The 19,294-nt window shown below is 45.7% G+C and overlaps 1 protein-coding gene across 1 annotated transcript in view; it reads left to right on the forward strand.

The window, feature by feature from the left end:
* The window catches only part of LOC126412857 (uncharacterized), a 542,164-nt gene that overhangs the window by 322,312 nt on the left and 200,558 nt on the right, over positions 1-19,294 (forward strand). The window contains exon 2 of the mRNA XM_050082718.1: positions 11,415-11,569. Coding sequence (XP_049938675.1) covers positions 11,536-11,569 — 34 coding nt within the window. The 5' untranslated portion in view covers positions 11,415-11,535. The remainder of the gene's footprint in view (positions 1-11,414; positions 11,570-19,294) is intronic.

Consider the following 19,294-nt stretch of genomic DNA (forward strand, 5'->3'; position numbering starts at 1 on the left):
TCAGGGATTTTCTCTGCCTCGTGATGACTGCGTGTTGTGTGATGTCCTTAGGTTAGTTAGGTTTAAGTAGTTCTAAGTGCTAGGGGACTGATGACCATTGATGTTAAGTCCTATAGTGCTCAGAGCCATTTGAACATCTACCCCATGGAAAACATCTGGAATGCTATCGAACGCCAACTCCATGCCCAAAAACCTTCCATTTAATTTAGGGGAATCGCGTGACCTGTGCTACCGAGGAGTTCCCGAATCTGTGCCAAGCTGAATCGCTATGGTCCTGTTCCAAAGGTGGAACAACACGTTATTAGGCAGGTGGTCATAATGGTTTGCCTAATCAGGGTACTTACCCAATGTTGTCAGTCCGTAAATGGAGAGGCGACATGGTCGTTAAGAAACTCGACTCAAATGTGAGAGGAACCTCGTTTAAATCCCGGGCCAGGCATCCAAATTTAGATCATCTTTTAAGATGGGTGGTTCTTCTAAAGAATACAGCTGATTTCCTTCCTCATATTTCCCTACCCCAATATGTGCTTGGTCTTGAGATATAGCAGGCACTGAAACGTATTCGGTTCCGGTGAGGGATAGAGCAGGGGGGAGGGGGGTCAAATGGTTCTGAGCACTATGGGACTTAACATCTGAGGTCATCAGTCCCCTAGAACTTAGAACTAATTAAACCTAACTAACCTAAGGACATTACACACATCCATGCCAGAGGCAGGATTCGAACCTGCGACCGTAGCGGTCACGCTGTTCCAGCCTGAAGTGCGTAGAACCGCTCGACCACATGGGCCGGTGGAGGGGGGGGGGGGTGGCGCGGGGAAGAAGGGTGGAGAGTTACAGTTCATTGCTACGGTCTTCCCTCGCTTTTCCCGTGCCCCTCCTAATGGACACTGCCAACCATACTACTGTAACCACTTGTCAGTAGACTGAACAACCACATTTTGCACCGAAGGCCGCTGCGAGACGAGCAAAAAGAGTGTCAGTGAGGTCTTGGAAGGTACCCACAAGCATGAGCAGCCAGCTGTGCTAAATTGCTCTGTCGAGGATCCATCGCACGAATAGACCGATCGAGGTGGCCCCACTGATCCTCGACTGGGTTTAAATCAAGGGAACCTGGTAGTCAAGGGGGTATGGTAAACTGATCCTAGTGCTCTTCGAACTACACACGTACACTACGAGCTGTATTACACACTGCATTGTCATGCCGGTAGCTGCCATCGTGCCAAGCAAAACGAACTGCATGGCAGAGTGGTCCCAAGGATAGGCGTGTATTTGTGGTGATCCAGTGGGTCTTCCAGAATGACGAGATCTCACAGGGAATGCCACGAAAACATTCCCCAGAACATATACATCCCCTGTCCGGCCTGGACGCTTCTGACGATTGTTGCAACATGTCTGGTTTCAGACGTTTCACGCCGTACTTGCCGACGGCCATCTGTACGGTGGAGAGTGAAACGTGATTCATTTGGAAGGGCCGCCTGTCACCACTCATTGGAGGTCCATTTCCGGTTCTGGCGTGCAAATGCCAGCCATTGTTGTCAATTAGCAGCACTCAGCACGGTTGCACGAACCAGGCGTGTGCTGCGGTGGCCCATACGCAGTAGCATTCGCTGACGGTCATTGAGAAGTGTCTTCTGGTAGCGCCTTGGTTCATCTGGGTGGTCAGCTGCTCAACAGTTGCACGTCTGTTAGTCCATACACGTATCTCCAGCCGTCGTTCATCCCTGTCATCTATGGCCCGCGGTGCATCAGTTTCTTCGGCGCTGCCTTTGGAAAACGCCATTTTTTAACCACGGCGGCACGCTAATATTTTTCAAACTTAGCTATTTAGGAAATGCTTCCACTCTTGGCCAGAAAGCCAATGATTACGGCCTGTTTGGACGTCAGATAAATCTCTCAGGTACCACACTTACGACAACGACTGCATTGTCTTCCGGTATCCCGAAGCGCGTTTTATACCCTCCACCACTACTGCTGCCACCATCTGCGAGTGATTATTGCACGTTGACGTCGAACATTGGCAATTTAGGGGAATCGCGTGAGCTGTGCTTTAGAGCATATGCTCTCGCATACCCCCGGAGACCTACCGAGGAGTTTCCGAATCTGTGCCAAGCTGAATCGCTATGGTCCTGTTCCAAAAGTGGAACAACACGTTATTAGGCAGGTGGTCATAGTGGTTTGCCTAATCAGTGTACTTACCCAATTTTGTCAGTCCGTAAATGGAGAAGAGAGATCGATAGAGGCAACATGGTCGTCAAGAAAATCGACTCAAATGTGAGAGGAACATCACTTAACTCCTGGGTCAGGCACCCAAAGTTAGATCATCTTTTAAGACGGATGGCGGTTCTTTAGAATACGGCTGATTTCCTTCCTCATATTTCCCTACCCGAATATGTGCTCGGTCTTGAGATGTAGCAGGCACTGAAACGTATTCGGTTCTGTTAGGGGCGCGGGAGGAGGGTGGAGAGTTACAGTTTATTGTTACAGTCTTCCCTGTCACAATATGACTGGGCTGTGCGCAAAACAAACGAATGTAGGTCCCATTTATTAATAAATAATTTATCTACAAAGTAACCACAAGAATGGAATGAGGCATTACTTCGCAGGTCTCACTTATTTCATTATATCAGTTTTCTATAAAATTACATAAAGGACCGAACGCAGTTCTTCGCAGCACCACCACTTCTGAAGTTCACAAAGAACTGAATATTGTTGCGCGAGTGTAGAATTATTTGACAGACGATAACGACGAGTTAGAAGTGGCAGTTATTTGCATTTCGCAGAAGCTTAAAAATAGCTTCCCTTCCATTGAGATGCCGATAATAAATTCAGTCTGATTCTGAAATATGGACAGACAAATTCCATTGCGAATAAACATTACCATTCAGTAGACAACAGTAGTCAGGTTATACTTGTTGACACTTGCTAGTGTAAGACAGCCTGTATTTATAGCTGACCTGCCATAAAAAATGGTAGTTAAACAGTATCAGTACATGACTTTCCATGCAAGAATAAATAGTAATATAAAGCAAGGGCCTAAACACTGTCAGGGAAACACGTGGCAACAGGCTGCCAGGATTATAATCTTAAACTTTCACTTGTGTCAATTAGGTACAGACTTGACAGAAGTAATATCGAAAGTATGTGGATACAACGAAAGGGGGCGCCAATTACGTGAGAAAGGTAGGATAGCATCGAACTAGCTGCAAGACGGGTAGAAGAAAGCTATGGAGCTATGCTCGTATCTCGCCGGACCATCAGTCCTCCAGATTCGCACAGCTGGCTGGTCGCTTTAAAGGCCATGTTCATTGTTAATCGCCGGGCGGCACAAGTGGAGCATAGACTGGCAGACGAGCGGCAATTTCCGGCGGACCTGTTGCACTGAGCAGCTGGCCGCCGCCGCCACCACCACCACCAGCCTATCGAAACCCACCGAGATGCTGTGGATGACATAGTCTCAGCTGGATACGACCGTGTCCCAGAAAAGATTCAGAAAGTTCATTATTAAAAAAACTGATAAAACGTTAAACCTAAACTACTCCCTATTTATAACGACGTTAGTAACTTCGTGTATTTTTCGACCCCAAAAACAAACTTTTGTCACAATCATTCTGGTCAGAGCGGTCGGAGATATCAGTCCTGTATGCGCGATGCGCGAGGTATTCTTTTTTGTATGAGTGATAGTGTTTTCTTTTCTGAAGGCTATAGCTAAAAGATCAATCTGTAACCATCTTTTCCTTGTGCCTGTGTGCAATTCTATAGTAATATTTACAGTGAGTAGCCATCTATCCTTTTCATATCGTCGTTGTTCGTTATCAGAAGTGTTTTTCATGCCATACTGTCTGCATTTTTTATCCTCTCTACTTCAACCATGATCTGTTATTTTGCTACCCAAATAGCACAACTAATCACTACTTTTAGTGTCAAATGGCTCTGAGCACTATGCGACTTAACTTCTGAGGTCATCAGTCGCCTAGAACTCAGAACTAATTAAACCTAACTAACCTAAGGACATCACACACATCCATGCCCGAGGCAGGATTCGAACCTGCGACCGTACTGGTCGCTCGGTTCCAGACTGTAGCGCCTAGAACCGCACGGCCACTCCGGCCGGCTACTTTTAGTGTCGTTTCGTAATCTTCCTCCAGCTGCATCAAGTTCTTTTGAAGTCACTAGCCACTTCGTTGAAGTGCTCTTACAAATCATTTGATGTCTCAGTAAGTCATCTCAGATTTCTGGAGTCCACAGTTCCTTTCATATCTCAGCTATCTTTTAGGCGGTCAACATCGTTTCCTGTTTCCCTCGTTTATCCCCCTTCAGACCATCTTCAACCATTTGTTATCTGTTCGTTCTAAAAGGCCATAGTATAGTAAATTATCCTCTCAGTACCTTCCATTGTGTTTCTTTCTACTTTCATCACTTTCTGATTTCTTCAGTCCTGATGTGGTCTGATCTTAGGCTCCAGTACTTCGTCTACTGTAAAGCATTTCCACGGCTAACAGTTGATACTTTTGACCAGATAAGCGTATGCTTTGTGTTATCGTTTTGTGGCTAATGCCTTTCTTTTCGTTTGCGATCTTTTTACTCCAAAGAACTGCGTTTAGCTATCGAGTAACACATTTCCTTCTTCTGATCCTATTTTTAATATCTGCTACTTTCTTTGTATCCGCGGGTATACTTACACCTCGGTTCCGGTATTTAAAAGAGAACAACGTTTAATACTGAAATTCCCAACATGTGACTAATGCTGCTCGTCATATACACTCCTGAAAATGGAAAAAAGAACACATTGACACCGGTGTGTCAGACCCACCATGCTTGCTCCGGACACTGCGAGAGGGCTGTACAAGCAATGATCACACGCACGGCACAGCGGACACACCAGGAACCGCGGTGTTGGCCGTCGAATGGCGCTAGCTGCGCAGCATTTGTGCACCGCCGCCGTCAGTGTCAGCCAGTTTGCCGTGGCATACGGAGCTCCATCGCAGTCTTTAACACTGGTAGCATGCCGCGACAGCGTGGACGTGAACCGTATGTGCAGTTGACGGACTTTGAGCGAGGGCGTATAGTGGGCATGCGGGAGGCCGGGTGGACGTACCGCCGAATTGCTCAACACGTGGGGCGTGAGGTCTCCACAGTACATCGATGTTGTCGCCAGTGGTCGGCGGAAGGTGCACGTGCCCGTCGACCTGGGACCGGACCGCAGCGACGCACGGATGCACGCCAAGACCGTAGGATCCTACGCAGTGCCGTAGGGGACCGCACCGCCACTTCCCAGCAAATTAGGGACACTGTTGCTCCTGAGGTATCGGCGAGGACCATTCGCAACCGTCTCCATGAAGCTGGGCTACGGTCCCGCACACCGTTAGGCCGTCTTCCGCTCACGCCCCAACATCGTGCAGCGCGCCTCCAGTGGTGTCGCGACAGGCGTGAATGGAGGGACGAATGGAGACGTGTCGTCTTCAGCGATGAGAGTCGCTTCTACCTTGGTGCCAATGATGGTCGTATGCGTGTTTGGCGCCGTGCAGGTGAGCGCCACAATCAGGACTGCATACGACCGAGGCACACAGGGCCAACACCCGGCATCATGGTGTGGGGAGCGATCTCCTACACTGGCCGTACACCACTGGTGATCGTCGAGGGGACACTGAATAGTGCACGGTACATCCAAACCGTCATCGAACCCATCGTTCTACCATTCCTAGACCGGCAAGGGAACTTGTTGTTCCAACAGGACAATGCACGTCCGCATGTATCCCGTGCCACCCAACGTGCTCTAGAAGGTGTAAGTCAACTACCCTGGCCAGCAAGATCTCCGGATCTGTCCCCCATTGAGCATGTTTGGGACTGGATGAAGCGTCGTCTCACGCGGTCTGCACGTCCAGCACGAACGCTGGTCCAGCTGAGGCGCCAGGTGGAAATGGCATGGCAAGCCGTTCCACAGGACTACATCCAGCATCTCTACGATCGTCTCCATGGGAGAATAGCAGCCTGCATTGCTGCGAAAGGTGGATATACACTGTACTAGTGTCGACATTGTGCATGCTCTGTCGCCTGTGTCTATGTGCCTGTGGTTCTGTCAGTGTGATCATGTGATGTATCTGACCCCAGGAATGTGTCAAAGTTTCCCCTTCCTGGGACAATGAATTCACGGTGTTCTTATTTCAATTTCCAGGAGTGTACTCAATTTCTTTGTGCTTTTTTTAAACAGTCTTCGGATTTCTCAGCATATAGATGGCATACTTGCAGAAGCAACATGAATGCCTTTAGCTGATGACCGATATATGGAAAAGGCTGGAGGAGGCGTTTATGTAGCAACAGACTGCGAATGGCTGATGATGAACGCCAGTGACATAGGCGTAAGGCCCATTTTGTTCGCGTGTTGGTCATGGACAACGTACAGTGAGGTGACAAAAGTCATTGGATAACTCTTAATATCGTGTCGGATCTCATTTTGCCCGGCGTAGTGCAGCAATTCGACGTGGTGTGGACTCAACAAACTTTGGAAGTCGTCCTGCAGAAGTAATGAGCCATACTGCCTCCATTGCTGTCCATAATTGCGGAAGTGTTGCCGATGCAGGATTTTATGCACAAACTAATTTCTTGATTATGCCTCAAATGTTCGATGGGATTCATGTCGAGCAATCTGGGTGGCCAAATCATTCGCTCGAACAGTACAGACCGAAGGAGGTGGGGCAGTGGTTAGCACTCGACCCGCATTCTGGAGAACGACGGTTCAAATTCGCGTCTGGCTATCCAGATTTAGGCTTTCTGTGATTTCCTTAAATCGCTCCATGCAAACGCTGGGATGGTTTCTTTGGAAGGGCACGACCGATCTCCTTCATTTGCTTCACACAAGCCGAGCTTCTGTTCTGTCTCTAATGGCCTCGATGTGGACGGGACATTAAACCCCATCTTCCATCCTTTCTTCGAATTGTCCAGTACGTTCGTGAAACTAGTCGCGAACGGTTTTGACCCATTGACATGGTGCATTGTGATCCGTAAAAATTTCAGCTTTTCTTGGGAATATGACGTCCATAAATGGCTGCAAATCGTCTACAAGTAGCGGAACATCCGAAGGACAGTCCATTCCATGTAGACATAGCCCACACTATTATGGAGCTATAACCAGCTTGCACAGTGCCTTGTTGTCAGCTTGGGACCATGGCTTCGTGGGGTCTGCACCATACCTTATCGTCGGCTCTTACCAACTGAAATCTGGACTCATCTGACCTGGCCACTGCTTTCCAGTCGTCTAGGGTTCAACCGATATTGCCAGGAGCCCAAGCCATAACCAGCTTGCACAGTGCCTTGTTGTCAGCTTGGGACCATGGCTTCGTGGGGTCTGCACCATACCTTATCGTCGGCTCTTACCAACTGAAATCTGGACTCATCTGACCTGGCCACTGCTTTCCAGTCGTCTAGGGTTCAACCGATATTGCCAGGAGCCCAGGCGCTGCAGGCGATGCCGTGCTGGTAGGAAAGGAACCCGCGTCTGTCGTCTGCTGCCATAGACCATTAACGCTAAATTTCGCCGCACTATCCTAACTGCTACTTTCGTTGCTCGTCCCACCTTGATTTCTGCGGTTATTTCACACAGTGTTGCTTGTCTGTTAGTACTGACAACTTTACGCAAACGCCACTCGCTGCCCTCGTTCGGCAAATGAAGGGCGTCGGGCACTCCTTTGCGCATCGTGAGAGGTAATCCCCGAGATCTGGTATTCTCCGCACACTGACACTGTATATCGCGGAATATTTAATTCCCCAACGATTTCCGAAATGGAATGTCCCACGCGTCTAATTCCAACTACCATTCCGCGTTCAAAGTCCTAAGTCCCGTCGTGCGAACATAATCACGTCGGAGACCTTTTCACACGAATCACCTGAGTACAAATAACGGCTCGGCCAGTGCACTGCCCTCGTATACCTTGTGCAAGCGACACCACCGCCATCTGTGCAAGTGCATGTCGCTGTCCTATGACTTGTCACCTCAGTGTGTAGCCCGTAATATTCCGCCATGTATGGATGTGTTGCAGCACAAAATATCGGTCTCAGAGTTTAGTCACTGACTTATTCGGAACCTACTGAGTTTTAAAAAAAAGCTATTTTTATTACGTTCCGATTGTGGAAGTTGTAGCAGACGTACGGTGGGAACGCTGTCTGCCATTTGGCAACTTCCTCTCGTGCCGGAACCGCACCCAGCTGGCATTTCACGTAGCCCGCCAGTGTCTGCTCTACCGCCGCCGTCTCCCGACCTGTGGCATAACAGATGGCAAACGCGGACGCCGCTCGCGTGCAAGCACAAGCACTTACCTCCGTTTTCGTACGTTATATGAACTCCTTTGTCAAAAGCAACAACTATTCCTACCGTCTTAAGAAACACATGACATGTACGTGTCGCACTGTACACACTATCTCTTCTTCCGCTAATGATCATCCTGTTTCACTACGATAACAGATTAATATTGGTTATTGACAACACATTATTTACTTAGTGACAAAATTAGTGATTCCTAGAATAACTGTAGATTAAAGTATTTCGGTTCAAATCGGAAAATGCGAGAGATGAGAAATATTGTTTTACTTGTTCAGTTATGAGACACGGAAATGGTATGTCATCGGGTATCGATTCCCAGTCAAATACTTAGTTATCCTTCAAGTCTTAGAAGATCATGAGGTCATTTAAGTGACATACTAGGGGGAATAGAAAGGACGTTATCGACGTGGAAAAACCAGTCGTCCTACAGGCACTAATTAGATTTCCTACGTCGCTAATTGTTGCACAATCTTTTCAAAACATCGAGATGGAAAGTCTCGTTGTCTGACGCTGTGGAACGAACTCTGAACAGAAGTGCCTCAAACATCGAAAGTAATAAACAGTCTTTTGAGGTTGGACTTCATTTGACAAACCTTTTTTCGGGTGAGACGAAGCTGAAATTTCTCGCTGGCTTGCGTTTTCATTCGTTTCAGGGTCGTCCTGTGATATTCGGATCATTTTGGACTGTTTTAAAGCACAGCACGCTTCCACTGCAGGTTGCCTTTGTGAATAAGTTGGCAGTAGAGGGGAAAATTTGGTAGCCTCCGTTCACATCCACAAGTCTTCCTCTAAAACTCTCATGAACTGAAGTCCAAGTCACGTCAGACAGCTTCACAACTTCAATGGCCCATTGACTGGTTCCTGGAAGATTTCAGAAAATTTTCAGCGTTTTTATCGATACGGCCATTGGAAGACGAACACAGTGAAATTTGTCATCAATTAACATTTAATCTCTTTTGAAACGGGAAACTTAGGCGAGGCGTAGAGTAGCAAACTGATGACGTTAGCTGTTTAGTCTCAAACACATAATGAGGACCAGTGGCAACTTCAAGCGACACCAATGACTCAATGACATATATGAGGGATGTTCAGTAAAGACTGGCATTCTAATTTCTTTCCTTCCGCAAGTGCCGCTTAACTACGTACTCTAGTCGCTAGGCACAACGATGGCTCTATCAGCTGAGTGTTTGTAACCTGTAAGAGTGGCTGCTTTTAGTGAACAGCGTTATGCAATAAAGTTTTGTGTTCCCTTGAAGAAAAACAGTACCGGAGGTACGCCTACTTAGCTGGGTGTAACATGTTGGCCTCCCAAGTAAGCGGGTCCGGGTTCGAAATTTTCTCCGCTCGAGGACTGGGTGTTGTGTTATCATTTCATCCTCATCAACTGCGCGCAAGTCACCCACTGCGGCGTCGATTGAAATAAGACTTCCACTTGGCTGCTGAACTTACCCAGATGGGGCCTCCAGGCCAACGATGCCATACGCACATTTCATTTCAGTATCGAAACCTACGACGATTTGAAAAGAGCTTATTGGATCTCTGCAATATCTTGTTGAATATGTCTCCGTTGGTCTCAAGCTTTCAAAAATGGCCGAGAAATGCTAAATTGCAGTGAGGAGCAGGTGCACCTGTTACTGAAATAAACAACGGTCAGCACAACAGGTAGTATTATTTGTAATGTGAGTCATCTTGTATACATTCCTGGGATATCAATTAGGAACACACAAACAATTTTAAAACATTTGCAAATGTCTTTGGTATGTGGACGATGGCTACCGCGACTGCCTTCTCTACAGCAAATGCAAGCCTGTGTGGATGTGTGCCGCTATTGGAAACAATTTGTCGAGGGCGAGGGCTATGCTTGGTGGCAAAACATCGTCACTACTGGTGAAACGTGGATGTACACTTTATGACCCAGAGATGAAGCGGAGTAGCACAGATTGCGTGCAGCGTGGTCAACCCCACCACAAAAAGGACGACTGCAGAAATCAGCCGATAAGGCCACGGTCGTCTATTTTTATTATCGGGGGATGACGTACACTCACAGTTCCAAGACGCCCTACAGTCACCGCAGATTGCTATAAAGACGTTCTGAAACATACGATAAAGGAACAACCTCTCTTTACAATCGAAGCTTCGTCACGACAATGCCAGGCCGTAATTTGCTAATGCTGTTCTCGAGTTGCTAGCACAAAAATGGATTTCTATGGTACCCCATCTGCCTTATAGTCCAGACATGGCCCGTCAGATTTTTTCTCGACCAGACTGCAAAAAATAAACTTAAGGGACGTTCGTTTGTCAACGACGCCAAGGCAGTGAAAGCCTTAAATACGACTGTGAGGAGGGTGTCCTGCAGGTCTTCCACGACTGACGAAGAGAGTGGGATACATGCGTTGCTTTGGGGGAGGGAGTATTACAATGTGTATGGGTGATTTTTTACAATAAACTGTTGTACGTGCATTAGTGCCAGTCTTTACTGCACACCCCCTACTACTATCTGAGTGAAAGTAAGTAATAGGCATTAATATTTTATATATATATATATATATATATATATATATATATATATATATATATATATATCTCCAAAAGAACAGGTACCATCGGTGACCATGCAGCTCGTTAGAATGAAATTACAATGAAATGAAACCCTTAGCTGCTTACAGGCGTTGACATACGTCAACGGGGGCAGATGAAAATGTGTGCCCCGACCGGAACTCGAACCCAGGATCTCCTGCTTACATGGCAGACGCTCTATCTGAGCCACCGAGGACACAGAGGATAGTGTAACTGCAGGGATTTATCTCTGGCACGCCTCCCGCGAAACCCACATTCTCAACATATTGCCCCGCACAACATTCGTAGTGCCCCCGTCCATTATACTCATTTCATTGTAATAAGTATTTTAAATACAGGTACCATCCATTTTCACATCTCTTATCACTTTCACACTAGAGGACTGTGGCAGAGAACCTAGGCTATGTGTGTCTTGTCTGGACAGCTCTGGCTTTTTTCTGTTTGTACATACGGATGGAGTCGACAGTTGCTACTATACAGAACGCTGCAGAGTAACTGACAGCGGCGCTCCCCTGTGTTGCAGAGAGAGTGCGCGGGCAGCGGGCAGCCAGGCTGGGGTGAAGAGAGTCCATGGAGAGAGCCCCACGCACCGGCAGCAGCTCTCCAGCCGGCAAAGGGTCCTCGGACTCCGGATCCAGCTCATCATGAGCTGGACCACCATCGTCATCATCTTCGCTGGTGAGTACACCATTTAACAGCATGAGCCAGATGCTTCCAGAAAGCGCAGTGAAGATTATTCTTCTCTACAATACAGGCTGGATTTTAAATGCCAGTATTTGGCCAGCAAAGGGAGGAGAGGTAGTGGTGTGAAGCTCCTGATCACCAGACTTTGAACCAATGTACTGGTTTCAATCCCAAATCTCTTTCCTGTTGTACAACGCAACTGTACAAGTAAACGGGAAATGCTGAACAACGCGCTGCAGCAGCGGTCTGTTCTCGCTCCCACTTTATTTTATCATTGTACGTCAGATCAGTCTAACACTTCTGCAACGAAATTTGTACACTGATGACCTAGCTCTACTATCTCTAGCTGACCAACAGACTGCGAAGTCACCGAGAGCATTTTAACAGAACATCTGTCCACTCTAAATGAGTAATTTAAGATATGTAGGTCTTTATCAGAGCTTAATACGGCTGAAGCTGGTTGCTGTCATCTAAATAACAGAATAAAATCTGTCAGTTTCGTACCACAATACTCAGACATCTACCTTTCAAACAGATTTTTCTGTAACTAGTGCCTCGAAGGTAATTACAACAGCTTCTCATATCGAAACCCACACTAGCTCTTATTCAACAGTTCACAAGAAACGCCCTCACTCTCAGTAACATAGGATTGAAATTGTGGAATAGAACCGGCGCCGCCGATCACCCCTCCCCCCCCCCCACCCCCCGGGTATGTACGTCACGTGACGCATCGATCGCCGGCATGAACTAAATAAGGGCGGGAAGAATCAGAAAAAGAAAGTGCATCCGTATCAGATTGACAACACGTATAACCAGGATATACATGTTAGAAGCCACTAATAAATAATCCGTTGCAATGTGAAAACGTTAAACCAAAGCTATGAGACATGTTTTCAACACGAATTGCTAAAGATATCGCACTGTCGTCTAAACGGTAAACGCTAACTCAACAAAAGCTGTGGAAACCAGGGTGATGACAAACCTCGGTAAAAGAAACGGGGTGGGGGCGGTACGATATGAAACCTATGAAAGAACATACCAGAACACTACGCCGTGTGTTATCGAGGCATTAGAGGTACGCGTGTGCAGTCTGACGCGTGAAAACGAACACCCGTCATGTACCATCAAAGAAATGTAAAGAAGTAAGAACTGAACACTAACACTATAATGCCAACAAATATAGTGTAGCAACCATCGTGGTTACATGTCGAAGACTGAAGCAATGAGTAGGTCAAGGCAATGTTAACTTCCGTCATATAGAACGTGTGAAAAAAACTAGAAAGGTACTAAACTAAAAACATCCTTCCCATCTCAAGAATAATAACTGCAGCCTAAAAAAATGACGTTAAAAACCAACAAGAAGTATGCGTAAAGACATATTCCTGTACATGTTGCAAACCAGTAAAACTGTGTGTAGTTACGTCTACTGTACGAAACTGCTAGCGAGAAGTACAGTCACAAACAATATTTATGTATCCCTCGTAAAGTTGCGTGTTATACACTCCTGGAAATTGAAATAAGAACACCGTGAATTCATTGTCCCAGGAAGAGGAAACTTTATTGACACATTCCTGGGGTCAGATACATCACATGATCACACTGACAGAACCACAGGCACATAGACACAGGCAACAGAGCATGCACAATGGCGGCAAAAGTACAGTGTATATCCACCTTTCGCAGCAATGCAGGCTGCTATTCTCCCATGGAGACGATCGTAGAGATGCTGGATGTAGTCCTGTGGAACGGCTTGCCATGCCATTTCCACCTGGCGCCTCAGTTGGACCAGCGTTCGTGCTGGACGTGCAGACCGCGTGAGACGACGCTTCATCCAGTCCCAAACATGCTCAATGGGGGACAGATCCGGAGATCTTGCTGGCCAGGGTAGTTGACTTACACCTTCTAGAGCACGTTGGGTGGCACGGGGTACATGCGGACGTGCATTGTCCTGTTGGAACAGCAAGTTCCCTTGCCGGTCTAGGAATGGTAGAACGATGGGTTCGATGACGGTTTGGATGTATCGTGCACTATTCAGTGTCCCCTCGACGATCACCAGTGGTGTACGGCCAGTGTAGGAGATCGCTCCCCACACCATGATGCCGGGTGTTGGCCCTGTGTGCCTCGGTCGTATGCAGTCCTGATTGTGGCGCTCACCTGCACGGCGCCAAACACGCATACCACCATCATTGGCACCAAGGCAGAAGCGACTCGCATCGCTGAAGACGACACGTCTCCATTCGTCCCTCCATTCACGCCTGTCGCGACACCACTGGAGGCGGGCTGCACGATGTTGGGGCGTGAGCGGAAGACGGCCTAACGGTGTGCGGGACCGTAGCCCAGCTTCATGGAGACGGTTGCGAATGGTCCTCGCCGATACCCCAGGAGCAACAGTGTCCCTAATTTGCTGGGAAGTGGCGGTGCGGTCCCCTACGGCACTGCGTAGGATCCTACGGTCTTGGCGTGCATCCGTGCGTCGCTGCGGTCCGGTCCCAGGTCGACGGGCACGTGTGCCTTCCGCCGACCACTGGCGACAACATCGATGTACTGTGGAGACCTCACGCCCCACGTGTTGAGCAATTCGGCGGTACGTCCACCCGGCCTCCCGCATGCCCACTATACGCCCTCGCTCAAAGTCCGTCAACTGCACATACGGTTCACGTCCACGCTGTCGCGGCATGCTACCAGTGTTAAAGACTGCGATGGAGCTCCGTATGCCACGGCAAACTGGCTGACACTGACGGCGGCGGTGCACAAATGCTGCGCAGCTAGCGCCATTCGACGGCCAACACCGCGGTTCCTGGTGTGTCCGCTGTGCCGTGCGTGTGATCATTGCTTGTACAGCCCTCTCGCAGTGTCCGGAGCAAGTATGGTGGGTCTGACACACCGGTGTCAATGTGTTCTTTTTTCCATTTCCAGGAGTGTATACACAACACATGAAAGGGTTGCAATCAGTACTTAGTCGGAACCAGTGAACTATGTTAATGTATTCTAATATACAGCCAAACAAATGTAAAGAAGAAGCCCACTGCAATTATCAATGAATTAAATGGTCAAAAACTTAAAACATCCAACCTGTTGTACATTAGTCTACAACCATACTTGAGGAAACCTAGGTGTACTTCAAACAGACCAATCTTAAAAACTTGTTGCACAAGCAGTAAAAGTTAGTCATGGTATAGAACACCTTATGTGAATGAATGATTAACACACCAGCGTGAACTAAAGAAGGGCGGGAAGAATCAGAAAGAGTGCATCTGTATCAGATTGAGAACACGTATAACCAGGGCACCCATGTTAGAAATCACTAATAATAAATAATCCGTTGCAAGAGGTAAATCCTTCTATTACAAAAACGACAAAAAGAGAAAAGGAACAATGAAAGATAGCGTTCGACGTTTATGTACAGCCAGTATATATGACTTATGCAAGGGGGAAATGTGTTCTGGTACAATATGTGCAAACATTGCTACATTCTTAATTACAGAAAATGAGAATTTGAATGCAGCGACCTGAACGTCTACCATCTTTAAACATAATCGTACTCGTTACACTTATACCGAAGAAGGAAAAAGGAAAACAAACTCGATTCTATGGAAGTACATATTGTAAGTAAAACCGTACTATGAATACTTACAACGAAGAAAGGAAAAAGAGAAAAACATATAATCTCGGTAATATGAAGATGCATACTGTCAAGAAACTGGTTGACACGTGCTAAAAAGCTGAGGTGAATGTTATGCCACAAAACTTAACACTAAAAACGTGTGGAAAGCAACATAGGAACGAAAGCTTATCCTGCCCGACGTCTAGGAATATTCTCACCTCTGGTCCAGTCAAAACAGCGGCCAGCATTCAAGGACATATCCATAGTTTTCTGTTCAAAAGAAATAAGACGTAGGAAGTCAGAATCGAAAGTAAACGTAATTGAAAGAACCACAAAAGATAGAGGAAAACGCATTTACCTACTAGACAGAACGATCTCTTCGATCATCACGTGCCGACCGTTACATAAACATTCAAATGAAAACGGTCAAAGATGAAAAATCAGTCAAAGAAAGATATCTCAGGTGCACGTCACTATCGATCTTGGGGATGTCATGCAAAACTATCGAAACCAAAAATGTGGCCAGAAATTCTGTCACACGGAATCACTGGGTGAATATCTACGCGCAAACAAAACGGAAAATAGGAAATGTCCGTATGTTGATAATAACAACTATAAGTCCGCTGTCGCAGGAAAATATGCTCAGCACCAAAGTCGACAGGAAAAGTCATTTATATCAAACAAGATAAACCATCATAAAAGATAGCCAGGGAATTACTAAGAAATACATTTAAGTAGTGGAAATTCGTAATGGTTCCCAATAAAATGTATGCATACAAATCTAAGTGCATAGGAAACTACGGAAACAGTCGAAAAACCATTTGTTTTTGGATTCTGCATGTTCATTCAGTAAATTCATAGCCTCCTTGTGTAAGGGCATGAGATTTTTAAATCTTCCGAGGAGGCCATTGTACCTCTTTTGTCTGGGAAACGTAAAACTTTAAGATTTTCATTAATATCTGCAGCAGTATGCTTCGTTGTTTTTAGGTGTTCTTTAAATGTTGTTGTGATCTTCAGTCCTGAGACTGGTTTGATGCAGCTCTCCATGTTACTCTATCCTGTGCAAGGTTCTTCATCTCCCAGTACCTACTGCAACCTACATCCTTCTGAATCTGTTTAGTGTATTCATCTCTTGGTCTCCCTCTACGATTTTTACCCTCCAGGCTGCCCTCCAATACTAAGTTGGTAACCCCTTGATGCCTCAGAATATGTCCCACCAACCGATCCCGTCTTATAGTTGAGTTGTGCCACAAACTTCTCTTCTCCCCAATCCTCTTCAATACCTCCTCATTAGTTATATGATCTACCCATCTAATCTTCAGCATTCTTCTGTAGCACCACATTACGAAAGCTTCTATTCTCTTCTTGTCCAAACTAGTTATCGTCCATGTTTCACTTCCATACATGTCAACGCTCCATACAAATACTTTCAGAAGCAACTTCCTGACACTTAAATCAATACTCGATGTTAACAAATTTCTCTTCTTCAGAAACGCTTTCCTTGCCATTTCCAGTCTACATTTTATACCCTCTCTACTTCGACCATCATCAGTTATTTTGCTCCCCAAATAGCAAAACTCCTTTACTACTTTAAGTGTCTCATTTCCTAATCTAATTCCCTCAGCATCACCTGACTTAATTCGAGTACAATTCATTATCCTCGGTTTGTTTTTGTTGATGTTCATCTTATACCCTCCTTTCATGACAGTGTCCATTCCGTTCAACTGTTCTTCCAAGTCCTTTGCTGTCTCTGACAGAATTACAATTTCATCGGCGAACCTCAAAGTTTTATTTCTTCTCCATGGATTTTAATACCTACTCCGAATTTTTCTTTTGTTTCCTTCACTGCTTGCTCAATATACAGATTGAATAACATCGGGGAGAGGCTACAACCCTGTCTCACTCCCTTCCCAACCACTGCTTCCCTTTCGTTCCCCTCGACTCTTATAACCGCCATCTGGTTTCTGTACAAATTGTAAATAGCCTTTCGTTCCCTGTATTTTACCCCTGCCACCTTTAGAATTTGAAAGAGAGTATTCCAGTCAACATTGTCAAAAGCTTTCTGTAAGTCTACAAATGCTAGAAACGTAGGTTTGCTTTTCCTTAATCTAGCTTCTAAGGTAAGTCGTAGGGTCAGTATTGCCTCACGGAATCCAGACTGATCTTCCCCGAGGTCAGCTTCTACCAGTTTTTCCACTCGTCTGTAAAGAATACGCGTTAGTATTTTGCATCCGTGACTTATTAAACTGATTGTTCGATAATTTTCACATCTGTCAGCACCTGCTTTCTTTGGGATCGGAATTATTATATTCTTCTTGAAGTCTGAGGGTATTTCGCCTGTCTCATACATCTTGCTCACCAGATGGTAGAGTTTTGTCGGGACTGGCTCTCCCAAGGCCGTCAGTAGTTCTAATGGAATGTTGTCTACTCACGGGGCCTTGTTTCGAATCAGGTCTTTCAGTCAAACTCTCCACGCAGTATCGTATCTCCCATTTCATCTTCATCTACATCCTCTTCCATTTCCATAATATTGTCCTCAAGTACATCGCCCTTGTATAGGCCTCTAGATACTCCCTCCACCTTTCTGCTTTCCCTTCTTTGCTTAGAACTGGGTTTCTATCTGAGCTCTTGATATTCATACAAGTGGTTCTCTGTTCTCCAAAGGTCTCTTTAATTTTCCTGTAGGCAGTATCTATCTTACCCCTAGTGAGATAACCCTCTACATCCTAACATTTGTCCTCTAGCGATCCCTGCTCAGCCATTTTGCACTTCCTGTCGATCTTGTTTTTGAGACGTTTGTATTCCTTATTGCCTGCTTCATTTACTGCATTTTTATATTTTCTCCTTTCATCAATTAAATTCAGTATTTCTTCCGTTACCCAAGGATTTCTACTAGCCCTCGTCTTTTTACCTACTACCGTGTTTAATAAAATTGTTCCTAACAACAGGAATGACCTCCTTTTTGAGGACATTAATATATATATTTAATGTGTCTGAAGAAACCCATTTGTAGTTGCTTGGTATATGAACATTCTTAATTATCTCAACAAGGGCATAAGGGTTTTTATCCGAAAATTGCTACTTGAATACATAATTTTCGATTAAAATATCATTCAAATTATTACAGTGTTTGTAAGCAGGATATTGATATGGTTAACTATGAATTTCATTGGGTTGTTCATTTTATGAATCTTAGGCTGTGCCCTTGAAGTAAGTGGTCTGTCGCTTAATAACTTCAAGAGCTCTACAAACTCTGTCACTGAACAAGAAGAACGTAGTCGTAAGCACGCTTTTAATATGTTTCAGTAAGTGTTTAGTAGGGTCGCGTTCAAGGTGTGAAATTCCATTATTCTCAAAAAACTTCTTAACCTTAGCAATATACTCATTCACATGTAATATTACTAAGGTATTCCCCACATCGCTTTTCAAAACCACTGTCTTATGCTTTACCAATTTTTGATTAATACTGTGCACTAGTTCTCCATCATTACTGAATTTATTTGTGTTAGTTTTCTTACTTCTAGTACAGTGTTCGGCAATTGACTCAGCAACTTCCTGATCAGTAAGTTCTGCTGTGTCTAACTAACTTTACGGTACTAACACACACAAACGTGTTTTCGGCGCAACTTCTTGTCAACAGCATATTTATTACTGTGTTGCAATAACGTTAACTCATCATCACTAAATACAATGTCTGTTTTATTAATTATTCTGTAGTAAAATAAATGACCACTCCGGGTATATTCAGTCTCATGTAATCTATGCTGTCTACGTTTCAATTTACAAATTTTCTTTTCTTCGTTGCTAACTATAGTATGCATCCTATTATCTAGTACATCGTTAACATGATGCGTTGATCGATCAAACTGCAGGGGACTCATCATTTTACTATGTTGCAAATCGGGCGGGAAGGAGAGCCTGGTCCCCGGCACGAATCCGCCCGGCGGACTTGAGCCGAGGTCCGGAGAACTGGCCAGTCTGTGGATAGTTTTTAGGCGGTTTTCCATCTGCCTCGGCGAATGCGGGCTGGTTCGCCTTATTCCGCCTCAGTTACACTATGTCGGCGATTGCTGCGCAAACAAGTTCTCCACGTATGCATACACCACCATTACTCT

This window comes from Schistocerca serialis, chromosome 7 (assembly GCF_023864345.2).
Source record: "Schistocerca serialis cubense isolate TAMUIC-IGC-003099 chromosome 7, iqSchSeri2.2, whole genome shotgun sequence".
NCBI classification, from domain to species: Eukaryota; Metazoa; Arthropoda; class Insecta; order Orthoptera; family Acrididae; genus Schistocerca; species Schistocerca serialis.